This window comes from Rhamphochromis sp. 'chilingali', assembly GCF_963969265.1.
Source record: "Rhamphochromis sp. 'chilingali' genome assembly, chromosome: 12".
Lineage (NCBI taxonomy): Eukaryota > Metazoa > Chordata > Actinopteri > Cichliformes > Cichlidae > Rhamphochromis > Rhamphochromis sp. 'chilingali'.
The window spans coordinates 31,078,162-31,092,662 of NC_137939.1; the positions used below are offsets into that span (position 1 = coordinate 31,078,162).

General features: G+C 37.6%; 1 protein-coding gene across 3 annotated transcripts; it reads right to left on the minus strand.

Moving 5' to 3' along the window:
- Positions 1-1,124: 1,124 nt before the first annotated feature.
- On the minus strand, positions 1,125-13,258 carry sdf4 (stromal cell derived factor 4). Of its 3 annotated transcripts, none has more exons than XM_080898639.1 (7): positions 13,060-13,258; positions 10,816-11,157; positions 8,114-8,250; positions 7,916-8,029; positions 7,661-7,819; positions 4,113-4,288; positions 1,125-2,469 (listed from the first exon to the last, which is right to left on the minus strand). In XM_080898639.1, the coding sequence occupies exons 2-7, from the start codon at positions 11,124-11,126 to the stop codon at positions 2,293-2,295; spliced, it is 1,074 nt and encodes a 357-aa protein (XP_080754765.1). In that variant the 5' UTR covers positions 11,127-11,157; positions 13,060-13,258; the 3' UTR covers positions 1,125-2,292. The 3 variants fall into 3 exon arrangements, with proteins under 3 accessions (XP_080754765.1, XP_080754764.1, XP_080754763.1); XM_080898638.1 differs by having other exon boundaries at positions 10,816-11,134; positions 13,016-13,258; XM_080898637.1 differs by having other exon boundaries at positions 13,016-13,257.
- Between the last annotated feature and the right edge of the window lie 1,243 nt (positions 13,259-14,501).

The following is a 14,501-nucleotide window of genomic DNA, read 5'->3' on the forward strand; positions in this document are numbered from 1 at the left end:
CTGAATGTCAAACTAAGCATTAGAATGAAGAAGAAAGGTGATTTAAACGAGTTTGAACCTTAAAAAAAAAAAAAAGAAAACACTAAAACTTTAAAAAGGTCCAGGTCAGTTAAAATCAACTGAAAGGCATTTAGTAAAACCAGGTGAAGATTTAGTTAAACAGGAGCAGCTTAAACATGAGCCCTTTTCCTGAATTCCATCAAGCTTTTTGGGGCAGAGCATAAATTAAGCCTTCAGACTGAAGACGATAAGTTCCCACATGGTTTTGAACATGATAATTACTGAATCGGTCATTTCTGATACAGGCAGTTGGCCAGGGCAAGAAAAAAAAGTGAAGGAGAGGAAGGGAATGATGACAAGAGGAAAGTATTGAAAAACCAGCGGCAGTCAAGGACCTAGGTCCAGGAAGCAGGCTTAGTGAAAACTGAGTTTGTTAACTCAAAAACGAGGGAAACTCTGGGTTTTCTGTTTTACAAAAGAGGGTTTACTTAAACTCAGAGTTAGCCTGTGAACTTAACCTGCTCACTGGCAGATTTTCTTCAACACATTTCTCTCTGATTCTTCTTCTCAAAAGCTCAGAACAGAGATATTAATTTACAGAAGTTGATCTTTTTACAAATACTGAAATCCCAGTCTGATGTTACTTTGTAACACATCAACATAAACACTAGGAGTTCCCCTACATGTTACTGTTGCAAATACGGTTTCAATAAAATAATCTTTAAGAAGCTTTAGATACATAACACACAATGAGGCATCATTGTGTTAGAATTTGTCACACTGGTGGAAAAATCTGACAGATTTGGGTCTTGGAGATTAGCGAAGGGTTCGAATGACTTTAAGATACTAAATGGGACTAAATTTAACTTAAAGTTACTTTTTAAATGCAGGTTTCAGACTGATACATTGAAATGCAGTAATTAAATGCAACATCTGCCTAAGGTACCATGTCTAAAAAAGGTCATGTTTGAACTTTGTTCCACTGAACAAAGTTCAAAATTGACAAACACTCAGTGCTTTAGTTTGGCTTTCCTCTTCTGTTCTTGAAGTACATTTTCAAAGCCAGGACCAAAGGGCTCTAGCCTCCTGCCTGGGGATAAACATAACTCAAACGCAAACAGTCATCAGTTGATAAGAAATATTTATTGTTTATGGCATATTTGCAGTACATTTTGTAAAGCTGTGTCACATTCTCTTATCATAAATCTTATTTTACAATCGCACAGAGGACAGAAAAGACTGCAGCGGGATGCCAACACTCCACAGGTTACTGGAAACAGAAATGCAGCGAAAATTGTTAAATCCGATAATTGTCCATGCAGCTGAAAATCAATTATATGGATCGACTGTGAGCATTTAAAGATTCAAGAGGTAAATAAGACCCAAGACACCAGGACTAAATGAGTACACGTCTGCATGACGTTCAAAGATGCAAAAAAAAAAAAAAATTAAAATAATAATATATATTTATATATAAGGTATTCTTCTTCCACATCTAAACATTAAGTCTGAATTAGAGTGGTTGTAGTAAAGATTTAGAAACGGACACAGGTGAAATGACATGATTAGATGCTGCTTTTGAGTTTCCTTCAAAATATACTCATATATTAATCTTTTTCAACAAACAGATTTTTTAGTTTAAGTTCTTCTTATATTTCTATTCTAATCTTATTTACTTTTTCTGTTTAAATACATAAACACCCTGTTTTTAAGTACAGTGGAAGGACGGACTCGACCTATTGTGGAAAGCGGTGGAACTATACTACACTAAAAATGAAATTCTTAAGTTTGGGCAATTATGTGATATATCTTGTCGCACAAATATACGCTTTTACTCCATTAGTGTCTCTCTAAGCGTCACACCCTTCAGCACCATTATCTTTCCCACTGACAGACGCATTGTGTGTGATAAATGTGAATATTTACACTGTATACAGACAACAGATCCTGCAGAAAAACAGCTCGCCTAGCTGCTCAGTCTCTCTCACCACTGCACCAGCAATGAAAATTCCTCATATACACACATTTCACGGTTTAAAAAAAAATAAATTTTGGAATCGGTGCAGCGCTTTTAAATTTAAAATGAAGAACGCTTCAAACAGTCCAATGGCACGCAAAAGGCAGACTGTGTTAGCTTCACTGGTCCAGGGTTGAAGGAGGAGTGTGTTAACTGGACTCAGCAGTGACAGAGGCTGCTGATGCTAGGGTTTTTAAATACAGAATTGCACACTAGAACATCTTGATCATCTCGTCGCCAATCTTCCAGGTTTGTCCCTCACGCCGGATCTGTTTTCAGAACTCCTCGTGTACGTTTCTGGCATAATCCATGAGCTTGCTCCCTGTGAAGTACTCGCTGTACTTGAGAATCTCGTCCAGCTCCAAGTTATGGTTCTGGTTCTCGTCTGCAACAGCGATCATCTGCTTGGCCTCGTTCAAAGCGTTGTGCTCATTCATCGGGTCCATGTACTCCTGAAAGATGAAACACGGAGAAACAGGAAAATATATCAGCTATACCTGCTGTAGCTATTTTGTTGGACATATGTAAGAATGTTTTTATTCTGTCTCTACTAGTTTTTAAATCCTTCACGTTGTAAAGAACCAGCTGAGGGAGCTGGTACATCTGACCATGACGCCTACCTGGATACCTCCTGTTGGAGGTTTTCCAGCCACTCACAACGCAGATAATCATCATGAGGTCAAGAAAAGACGTGAAGGAGAATTTATAAGGACTATGAAGAGAAGCTTAATTATCAACTCCTTTTGAAAGTGTTAATAATTAAGAATATAAAATGTTGATATTTCAGCCCACATCTTATTGAGCTGTTTCATACACGCCATATAAAGGAGACCTGCAGTTGGAACTTTTAAGGAAAAGTCACATATAAAGTGAAATTAAATGTGATTTATCTTTTTCAGTAAGTCACTTTTTCTTTATATATACACACACGTTGATTTACTTTTTATTTTGATGTAATAATTATAAAAGTTCAAAGTATAAATGGAAGGGTTTCTTTTATTTTTTGCTTTTGTATTTTGCATTTTTTTACTCACTCGCATCTTTAATCCTTTATCAAGTGTGGAACCATATAAAACAATATGTGTGAAAACTTGACAAAAAGTGACAAATGTAAAAAGCTAAAACATTGGAAAATAGTGGTGGCATTTTCCAAGTTGCCAACAAAGTGTTAAAGGAGTGTAACCTGGCTCTGAACAACAACTTCACGGCTTCTTCCTTCCTGCCACGCTCCACCTCATTTTGTGAAATTGGCTTGGTGGCTTTGCATAACCTTGCTGACAACATCAGCTCAAACCCTGAAGTCCCAGGGCTCATTCAGAGCAGACTGTGATTACAACAAATTACAATAAAACCTGTACTAATTTAATTTTAATTTCTCCAAATCACACTTAAGAGCTCACTCAGTTTTTCCATCATCTTTAATGTTAGTTTACTTTTTTTATTTCCCATTGTTTATATACTTCTCAATGACCATATCTAGTATTTATGTTATGGCCTGGTTACGCTCGCTGTTGTGACTGCAGTTTGGTGTCGTTCTGGCTCGGCATCCACGTCTGAAGTTTTATCATCTTGCGTTGGTTGAAGACATGGGTGCATGACCAAGTCACCTTTTACTACCATATATAACATAAATAATATATAATACGTACAGGAGTTCAGAGACAGAGGCAGATGCTGTAAGAGTTTGAAAAATTTAGGCATTCTAAACAAAAAAAAAACAAGAAAAAAGAAACAAAATCTTTGCTCCTCTTATACCATCACTAACATGGGCATTTTGTCTGAGTGGTGATTGTGGTGGTAGTGGAGAGTACTGCCATAAGTACTCATGCCTTCATCACTAGTATGTAATGGTACGGATCTGTGGCGACTGTTTGTGTGCAACGTGATCAATCCGGTGAGCATTATTGGACCCTTACTGATCAATTTGTTCTTTTCTGTGCTTTGATTTATGTAGAGATGTTGAGATCTGTTGTTTCTGTTAATCAGCTCAATCATTGTGTTTCTATTTGAAACAAATAAACAAAACCAATCAAATAATTATGTTGCATATCATTTCTGTATCTATCATGGTTATAGTTGCTTTTTCATCGCTCACCTCCAGCTCATCCATGGTTACGATGCCGTCGCGGTTTGAATCAATGACTTCCTCAAACTCCTTCTTCCTCTCTCTGACCCACTCATCTTCGATCTCTGCAGCCTGCTGGTTCTCCACAGTGCCCACGGGCAAAGAAATGAACTCCGACAGTGTCAGCCTCTTATCGCTGTCCTGGTCTGAAAGAAAAACCCCAGAATTATACGGCGCACTGTTTAGATCAGCTGTCACAATCACCACAGTGAGCCAGCACAAAAACCTAACCTAACACCAGTTTAACAGCTACAGTGATCATAAAAGTATTTTGTTGTAGTACTGGTTGAGAAAGCTGCAGCCATTCAGTCCTTCACATGTTAAACTTCTAACCTGCATAGTGTGTTTATCTTTATGTTAATAACTTCCTAGCATTAATCCCACACCTGCACATTTAGTTTGCTGGGATCTGGTGACACTATTATTATGACATAAATAAAGGAAAATATTACATTAGCTGATGCCTTCCTCTGGTTTTTAACTGCGTTTTCTTTTTTTTTAGTTCCATACGGAAAAGAAAGAACATACAAAAAAATTGCCTGAAATGTTTACATTGTATAAGATTTCCTAATGACAGCAGCCCTGTTTGTTCAGAAAATTATGTTTCATGAGAAAAATGAAAAGTAAACATTACGCTGCATGAGAAAATTGCAAGTGGGGCCACTTTCAACTGCCAATCCTAGTATGAGAACGTTAAACATTTACTATAGGAGAAGATGGAAAATTAGGGAACGGGACATTTTACTCTTTTCCCATATGGGATGTAAATGAAAACCTGTTATATTTGGGCTTGAAATATCACTTAGATAAAACTAAGTTAATGCTTACTTCCGTGTGACAAAATGCCAACAGGTACAAACAGTGCTTGTCTGTGCCAACAGAGAGACCAAACCAGTTCTGTCAAATAAATATCTCAGTAATGCTTTTCATGCAAGAGCTTTAGTCCCTCTGTGAAAGAAAAACCACCAGGACTGAGATGAAAGGATTGTAAACCAGTATTTAATGAAGTGGGGTTAAATTTTCTCACGAATAAAATACATTTCTGTTTATTAAATGGACAGGCTTATATCTAATAATGTAAAATAAGCTCATTTTAATTACATGTGGCTCAACTATGGTTAAGTTTGAGGTAACCTGTTATTTTTAAGCAGGAAAAACCATGTACGTCTCTTGTATACATTTATTTTTTATTTTCTTTCTAAATAAAATTACTATCCAGTTCTTCTCCACTATATGAGGTGTCTGAATGTTATTTAGTGTTTTTACCATAATTTCCTTGTTATAATTAATAATAATAATAATAATAATAATAATAATAATAATAATAATAATAATAATGGATTGGATTTATATAGCGCTTTTCAAGGCACCCAAAGCGCTTTACAATACCACTATTCATTCACTCTCACATTCATACACTGGTGGAGGCAGCTACAGTTGTAGCCACAGCTGCCCTGGGGCAGACTGACAGAAGCGAGGCTGCCATATCGCGCCATCGGCCCCTCTGGCCAACACCAGTAGGCAAGTAGGGTAAAGTGTCTTGCCCAGGGACACAACGACCAGGACAGAGAGCCCAGGGATCGAACCGGCGACCTTCCGGTTACAGATGCGATTCCCAACCCCCTGAGCCACGGTCGCCCACGTTCCTTCTCATCTCATCATCAGGTTTCTTTAAAAGCTATTCCAGCTCCACAACACACAGCTTCTTGATAAAAAACAAACAAACACTGGGACCTTTAGTGAATAAGGAGTGTTTGCCTCGGGAACAATAACTTCACCTCCGATTCTGAACTAAAAGGGAAGTGTAGGGAGGGACTGACTCTCAGTACATGAGTGTGCACTGTTGCCGCCCTTATGAATGCCATGGAGCAAAGGTTAGGTCACAACAGCAGATAAGCACAGTTTGTGCATGTGTGGCCGAGTTGGAGACACAAGTGCATTGAAAGGTTGGTCTTTACCAGCATTTCAGTGATGCAGGTTCTCACACTGTAGATTCCCAAATGACAGGAAGAGAAAGAGATGCTGCAACGGCTGTAAAAACTCAGGAAACTATTATCCTGTTTTGACTTCTTTTGTTCCTCTACCAGGAAAGCTGATGCTGTAGGTTTTCTGTCAGGAGAAGACTGCAGCGAGACTGACACACCTCAAGCATCAGTATAAATGTTTACAGGGCTTTGAACATCTCACGGTTTCTGTGTCAAACAACCATTAAACGAGGCTTCAGGAGACCATGTTGATGTGCGGCATTCTCAAGCTCTCTTTTAACATGGAGCAATTTTACCCTCAAGAAACTCTTATTAAACTTAGGCGTGGTAGCTAGAGGACCACAATAATAATGAGCTGTATCAGTTCAAGTTGTTAACTCATGTCTCGTGATTGCCTAAAGCTAAGGCTTGCTCTATTTTTTCTCTGTCCCTCTCTCTATCAAATGAACTGTCCTGCTATCTAAGAAACTGTGAAGCGAAACATTTTAGCACAATGGTGCTGTTAATGCCTTAAAAAGAGAAGAAAAAAAAAATCACCAAATCAGCCCTCCAAATACTAAAGAGAAGGTTACAAGCTGAAGGGGTGGTGTGCGACTCTCTGATTGGATACATTAATTTCATAATGTAAAGCAATTCCAAACTCACTGCTGGAGTTGCATGGTTGAGGATGTTTTAAAACAGCCGTGTGTGTGCAGCACATCTTTACACTATAATTCATTACATTGCCTTCTAATTTACTTTAGCTGATCTCAGATAAAACTCTTTTGTACTGGTCTTTATCACTATATTAGTGTCACTCCACACTTCGGACAACTAATAACCAACATAAAGCAATCTGAAATCCAACCAGCATGTCAAACATCTGTACCACTCTACAGCTCACACTTACAAATAATTTAATAATCTTCAATACCCTTGTTTCCTCACGATTATATTACTACAACTCGTTGCATACATGTCGGCATGATGCTGCGGTTTCTGCAGTCAGTACAAAGCAGTGAGAGGCCTCACAAAACACTTGAGTCCAGACCTCGCAGAAATCACCCAGGTTAAGATTTACTTCAAAAATCACTCCCTGGTCCAGCTATACTTTACATCTCAGTACTCCTAACACTTCATGCTACCTCCCGACCTCAGATCAGAGAATCAACTACAGTTTCAAACGCAAGTTTAAAGTAAACTTTACTGTAACTTTTTACTGTTTTAGTCCCAGTGCTGTAGAAAAAAAAACTTCCTCTTACTGAGAGATCAGTTCCTCATTTTTAAAAAAAATTAGCAAAACTCACCATTTTAGGTTGATTTTGTAAGATGTTTAATAACGTTGTCCTGAATTTTTACTCTTTTTATTTGTCTTCTGTTGCATTTTCTTCTCTTTGACTTATTTTTTTTAATGCAATGGCAATAAATGTTTATTGCCATTAAAAGGTTGACTGTCTGTTAATCCTTAGGTTGCTCCACATCTGCTCAGTGTGTAAATACACCATTATCTTGTGACAGTACAACTATAAAGTAATATTTATAAGTAAAACATACCTAAGTCACGCACAATCTCCTTGACCATGTACTTGAGCATGCCTCTGCTGTGCTCAGGGTGAAGGAAAGACAAGAACTCCTCCTCATTCAGCAGCTGGTCAGCTGGAAGGTTGTCAGCCTGAAACCAGCGGTCCTTCAGGCTTTCCAGGACCTCCTGAGCTGTAGAGATGAAGATCGGATAAATATTAACACAACAGTCAGATTTACAGCAGAGCTTTGCAGATTTTACTTGCGACGGGAAAAAACTCAACTTACTTTCCTCATCCAGTTTCAGATCTTCGTTATTCTTTATTTTCTCTGCAATCTCTTTCTCATTGAAACCTTTGCTGGCCAGAAACTTCACTCTGTATTCATCCCATGTCACGTGACCTACACACAACCCATGAAATCAGAATTTAGATTTGACCTGACAGGAAGTATTTTTAAGTCTGGGACATGGTCTGTGACTCTCACCATCGCCGTCTGGATCGACAGCACGGAAACTGTTCTTGTTCTCCTTCTTGGCTTCCTGAAAGTGCTCCTCCGTCTTCTCCATAATCCAGCGCTGCATCTCCTTGGCACTTATGCTCCTGTCCCTGTTGAAGTCGACCCTGTGAGGAAATCATTAAAATAATAAATTAGTTCCCAATTTAGCTCCAGTTCCTGAACATTAGCAGCGTCTCTACTCCATTAGGCGTCTAATTAAACGATGATAATGACCCACCTAAGGCTTTGTCTGTCTGGCTCACACATGTAAAGCACTTTAGCCCTGAAGTGACCGAGTGATTTATGACCCTGGCTGTATATTTACAGTATATATGCTTGTTTTTTATATTATTATCATGAATTTGCTTCTCCGGCGTGAACAGGAATCTTTCCTCTTGCCATTTAAGCTGATAGATTAAAAACATCCAGGACAATGATAAGCTGCATGAATCATGTGACTCAGAAGAACCAGAGAATAAATTAGTTTCTTCCATTTAATAAATTCAGCCTTTAAGTTGTCTGCCTTTGGATGGATGAACGAATAAAAACATTTACTGACGCTTGGACTGGACCAAGCCAAGAGACTAAATCTCCTGGGTCTTCCTTGGGTCCTCCTTCAAATAGGACATGCTGAAAGATCCGTGCTTAGGGGGCGTCCTGGTCAGATGCCTGAACCACCTCACCTAGCTCTTTTCTTTTAGAAGAGGGGTAACTTTACTTTGATTCCCTTCTGAATGAACAAGCTCTTCACTCTCTCTAAAGAGTCCATTCGTCCTTTGGAGGAAGCCACTTTACACCACTTGTATCCATGATCTAATTCTGGGTGGCAGTCACGGTTTGACCCCTGGCTGTCCAATACCCAATGACCAAAATTTGCTGGTTTGGAAAGCTTGGAAAAGACATCAGGTTGAATTATTTGTTTGTCATATTGTAACACAGGAATTTCCCAACCCTTGGGACCTCTTACATTAATGGTCTTATACTACTGAGAATTCGTCAAATAACGAAAGGAAATTTACTAAGTTAATTTCAAAATAAAGGACCACTACATGAAGAAATATGTGCAAAGCTTGCTTTACTTCAGTATATTGCTTCATTGGATACAGCTGTGCTGCCTCGTATTTCTGAAATTTGCCCTCTACGCAGATAAACATGTTGTGCAGTAAACAGCACAGCAAAAGGGTCCACAACTACAACCTAGTACATAACAAAATCAAATGCACCTCTACAACAACCGTAGTAGGTACACATATATCATGCCCTAGGATATTTTTCCTAACATCTGGAATTTTAAGTCCTGCAACCCGGCTCCAAGTGTTTCTTGTGCTGGACGAGGCTCTCATCTTGTTACTGACAGGCAAACTAATCAGCGGCCATTCTTTGCTTCTCCAGCTTTGTATTTTTACCATTTATGTGCAGCATGTCATGAGCCAAGTAAGAATGGCTCTCAGGCTAACTAAGACTTTAAGCTTAGGAACATAGCAATGTTTTCATTTTTCATAGCAAGTAATCCAAGCTACGCAGCAATGTATTCATAACTGTTGGGGATGGGCTCCTCTCAGATGATCTTTTGTCTGAAGCTTTGTATGTAATCTTCCTACAATATGATGTTCCTTTTAGTGAGAACAATTAAAAATTTAAACCCTCATCCTACAGCTTCCTGCCATTCAGGACATTTATCTTCAGCGATGCCTCCGTAAAGCACACAGCATCATCAAGGACCACAGCCACCCAGCACATCAGCTGTTCTCCTTGTTACCATCTGGCAGGAGTCTGTCTGCTCGGACTACAAGACTTAAAAACAGTTTTTACCACCAAGCCATACGACACCTCAAACACAACACTTAAACACACACAACACAGTCCACAGGACGCACTCAGAAGCTACCTTGCAGCTTCACAAGTACTCTGTTTAATCTGCACTGGTTACTCCACTTTATTGTTATTGATATTTATATTTAAAAAGTGCAATACTGTAATTTTCTGCTGCTCATTCCTGTGCAATATCCCATCTGCCCCCCCTTTCATATTTCTTTTCAAGATTTTCTTATTTAATCACTAGTGTACATATATTTATAGATACATATATATTTAGTCATCTTTTCTCTTTTACCACGTCTCTCTAATATTTTGCTCTTTACTATTTTTCTATTTATTTATTTATTTTTTATTATATTTTCTTCTACTGTACCATGCTGCTGAGTGACTGCTGCTCGTCAAACACATTTCATTGCAATGTTGACCCTGTGCTAACTTGCATATGACAAATAAAACTGAAAAATGAAACTAAAGTGTTTATATTAGCATATAAAACTGGGTCCAAGTTAGTAGTCTTTAGCTTTCTGTCTATGTTTACTTCCAAAGTTATAGCAGTGCTGCATTTTTTTTAAGAAATACTTCACCCAGAACCAAGCTTATCCTCTTATATCAGCTCTGCTAAATCTCCTAAATCATTTTTTTTCTTTTAATGGATGTGCGGACATTACACTTTATTGTAACACCTGTGAGAACAGCCACACTGGTCACTAGTCAATATTTCTTTGCTTTTTTGAGCTGAAGGATGACGTTGACTTAACAACACTTGAATGCTTGGTTTATTGCGTCAAACTTGATCTGCAGCTATGCTTGAGCATCTTGCTCAGGAATGCTGTGACTCAAGTGCTATTCAGTGAATTAAAACCACGTCTTACTTGGTAAATATTTCAATAAGCTTCTTTCTGTTCCTCCTCGGCTCTGAATCCTCATCAAACTCCTCAATCTCCTTCCCCAGAAAAACCTCCTGATGGAAGTCCTTATTGAGGTGGCCGTCCAGCTCCATCTTCAACCCGTTCAGGTGATCTGGGGGAAGAATCTCGTTCTCGTCTTTGCTGGATGGAGACTTATCTTTAGAGGCCGACATGTTGGCTGGCCGTGCGTGCACATCGATGATGTGGAGGAGCATGTAGAAAAGCAGAGAGACAGCCAGGAGGTTTCTGCACCACAGTTTCCTCCAAACAGCCATGTTTACCTCTGGATGAAAGGTCAAAGCAGGGCTATAAAAATAATCAAGACATAACAATTATTGTCCTGCTTTTTTTATGCACCAATTTTGCCTTTCCTTTATATAAATGTGCATTTCCCCTTCTCTAAAATCCCAAACCCATTCCTCGAAAGGTGGCAGCAGATTTAGTTCAGCTTAAATTCTAGAACTATATTCTTAAACGTTCAACAAATACAGGTTGTTGAGTTATTGTCATAGGTGTCATACTGCCAGAAAACACTAGAAAACGGCCCCACTACTCCCTACCCCTAAAACTGAGGAAATAAAATATTTACTTATATCATAATCTGGCTGAAAAGAAATCATAAGTTAAGACAATTATATGCAAGAAATCCAATAAATATAAACTAAAGGACAAAGGTGTTTTTATATGTGTTTAAAGTGTGTTGATAGATTCAAGAAATCATTTGATAAACAATACTGAGGCAGAGTCTCTATTCCTCAGACCCTATCCTATCACCCTGTTTTGTTTTTACCAGTGTTTTATTCTTTTTAAATGGTACCACAGCCATATCCATTTGCGTAGGCATTTGCCTATGGAAAGCTCTTTTCACCCTACAACAAACAGACCAGTAATACCACATTCTTTTTTTAATCTCCATGGCGGTCTGTAGCTCCCTACGTGTGCTCTGCCAATCAAAAACCATGTTCAGCCCATTAATCTACAATATAGAGTCTACATTGTTGTCATCCAGATCCTTGATGAGATCTTTTCTGTCTCTATTTAAACATCTACATGTAAATTATAGCCTCCACCATTGTCTGTTGTACCCTTCCATCCTCTTGAGCATCAGTATGAATGCTGTGCTTTTTCAGCGATTCAGTTTACATTTCTGTGTTGGTAAGGCCTTCATATATATGTTGCCATTTTCTCCTTTGCTCGTTTCAGTGCTGAAGACAACAACCCATTTCCTATTCTGTTTGACGAGTATAATCACTCAGATTTTAGTTTTTTTTTGTTTTGTTTTTTAAAATTCTCTCCTACTCTGGTAAACTTACTGCATTAGTGTATTTAGGTTAATTCAATATTCCATGTGCTCATTTTAAATTAAATACCATTCAGGGTTTCAAAAAAAATTAAAAATACAAAAATGGGAAACGAACAAACAAAAATCGACTTCAGTGTCGCAACGACACAAATCGATACTTTCGCAACTCAAACACGCCCACTTCTAAACCCAGTAAATATTGTCAGAAATATGCATAAAGCCATTTTTCTGTACATTATTCTGCTGAAATATTGACCACGGGGACACAACAGAGGAAAACTGCACCAGATATGCACATAGTAATAAAAAACATGCAAAAATACGCAAAAGTTAAACAAACAAGCGCCATCATAAATTAACACTGGTCAGCAAACTCACCAAAGCAAAATAAATTTAACGAATTTATTAGATCACTTAACAAAAAAACCCTCCAGACTTATTAGCAATTCATCAGTTATAAAACTAATAATAGACTTAATTATATAGTAAGTAAGGACATGTCTCCCCCCCCCTCCGAGCTACAAACGAACAGGAACGTTACTTATTTATTTATTTATTTATTTTAACTCTGCCTAAACTCACGTTCCTGCCTAATGTCCGCCTTAATATTCATTTGGGAGCTGAAAAGTTACACGAACACTAGCATTTTAGTAAAGCAAACAACAGCTAGCATGCTAATTTAGCTTCGTCATGTCTTTTTAAACACTGACGATTAGCACGGGCAGGCTAACACGTTAGCCCTCGTTGCTAAGGAACTAAAATAACTGTTGTTACGGCAGTAAAGGAAGACAGTGATCGCAGAGATTAACAATACCTTAAAACATGACCAGAAAATGATTTGTAGATAAGTTCTGGACTTACCAGTTAGCTGTTAATACCAGTAGTAACTTTCTAGTCAAACAGACCTTCGCTGGTTCCTCTAGATCCAGTTCCTGTACACGTGGCTCACCACACAACACTCTCTTTCCAAAGTGTGGGATGGTTCAGTCTGAAAACAAGCCCAGACAGACCCAGGTCAGTCGCCAAGTCCAAGCTGAGGTTCCAGTTAGTGTCAAAATTAAGAGAGGCTGTCTCTAACCGGACACCGCTGGATGACTGGGAATACAGGATAATTTCCGGTCAGCCCTTTCAAAGTAAAAGGATGGATGTGGGGGTATGAGGAGTGTGGTATAAAAACTTAAGTAGCGGTCCCGTGTGAAAAGGTGTTTGCTCCCTAAACCTTATAACTGTTTCTGCCACTCCTAACAGCAAGAATTGGGTTTGTTTTTCGTATTATTATTCTGCTGTAAGCCAAGTGTGCTTGAGGTTTAGCGTATAAACTGATGAACATTCGGAATTCATGGTTTCAACTATTACAGCAAGTTGTCCAGACCATCAAATTACCACCACCATATTTGTCTGCTTGACTTTATATGAAAGGCCATGTTGGTTTTACACTAGATGTAACGGAAAGCTTGAATGTAACAGAATATTTCCCCAGAAGGATCATTAATTACTTTTTCACATAGAAATTACGTAGGTTTCAGGTGTGGAGAGTTTTTTAAAATCATCATTTAAAAACTGCATTGTGGATTTACTTAGGTTATCTTTGTCTAGAATTTGACTGATGATATTAAAAAAAACAAAAACAAATAAAATATATCATTAAAAAAAACATTTAATTGTTTATACAATGGACGTTTTCACAGCACTGTACATTGATAGCTCACAGATTCAGAAAAAAATGGAAAATAAGTTAAAAAAAAAAGCAAAATATTTAAAAAAAATCTTTAAACACTTAAAATTAATCAATAAATTAAAAGTTAGCTTATAGACAAAACTTTAAAAAACTAAAAGAAACTGATACATAGCCCATGCAATAGATACAATTTTAAAAACAACTAAACACATACTAAAATGTAACATTTTTAGCTTTTGAGTATAATTAAATGACTAGAACAACAACAGATAAACAGTTGTACAAAAAAAAATTACAAAATAACTGACAGTAATGCTAAAAGTAACATTAAAATACTAATAAAGGTTTATCTTAAAAGTGGAAATAGTGCTAGATATAAGTAATCAGTGGTCTATTTTAGTGGTCTAAAACAGAAAATATTAAAATTTAATAGATATTTAGAGTAAAGATAATTAATTTTTTAAAAAAAAGTAAAGCATAAAGGTTAGTTAAATGAAATTACTGTCAATATTGTAAACAAAAAGTAAATGCCAGGGAGCTAAGCTGAAAATTGAAATTAATATCTCAAAGCTTCAAGTTAGGCATCTTGAATTTACTAAGCCAAAAATGGAAAATATGAAAAATTGAAGAACCTAATGTCACCTTAAGATCTATGTGTGTGTGCGTGTG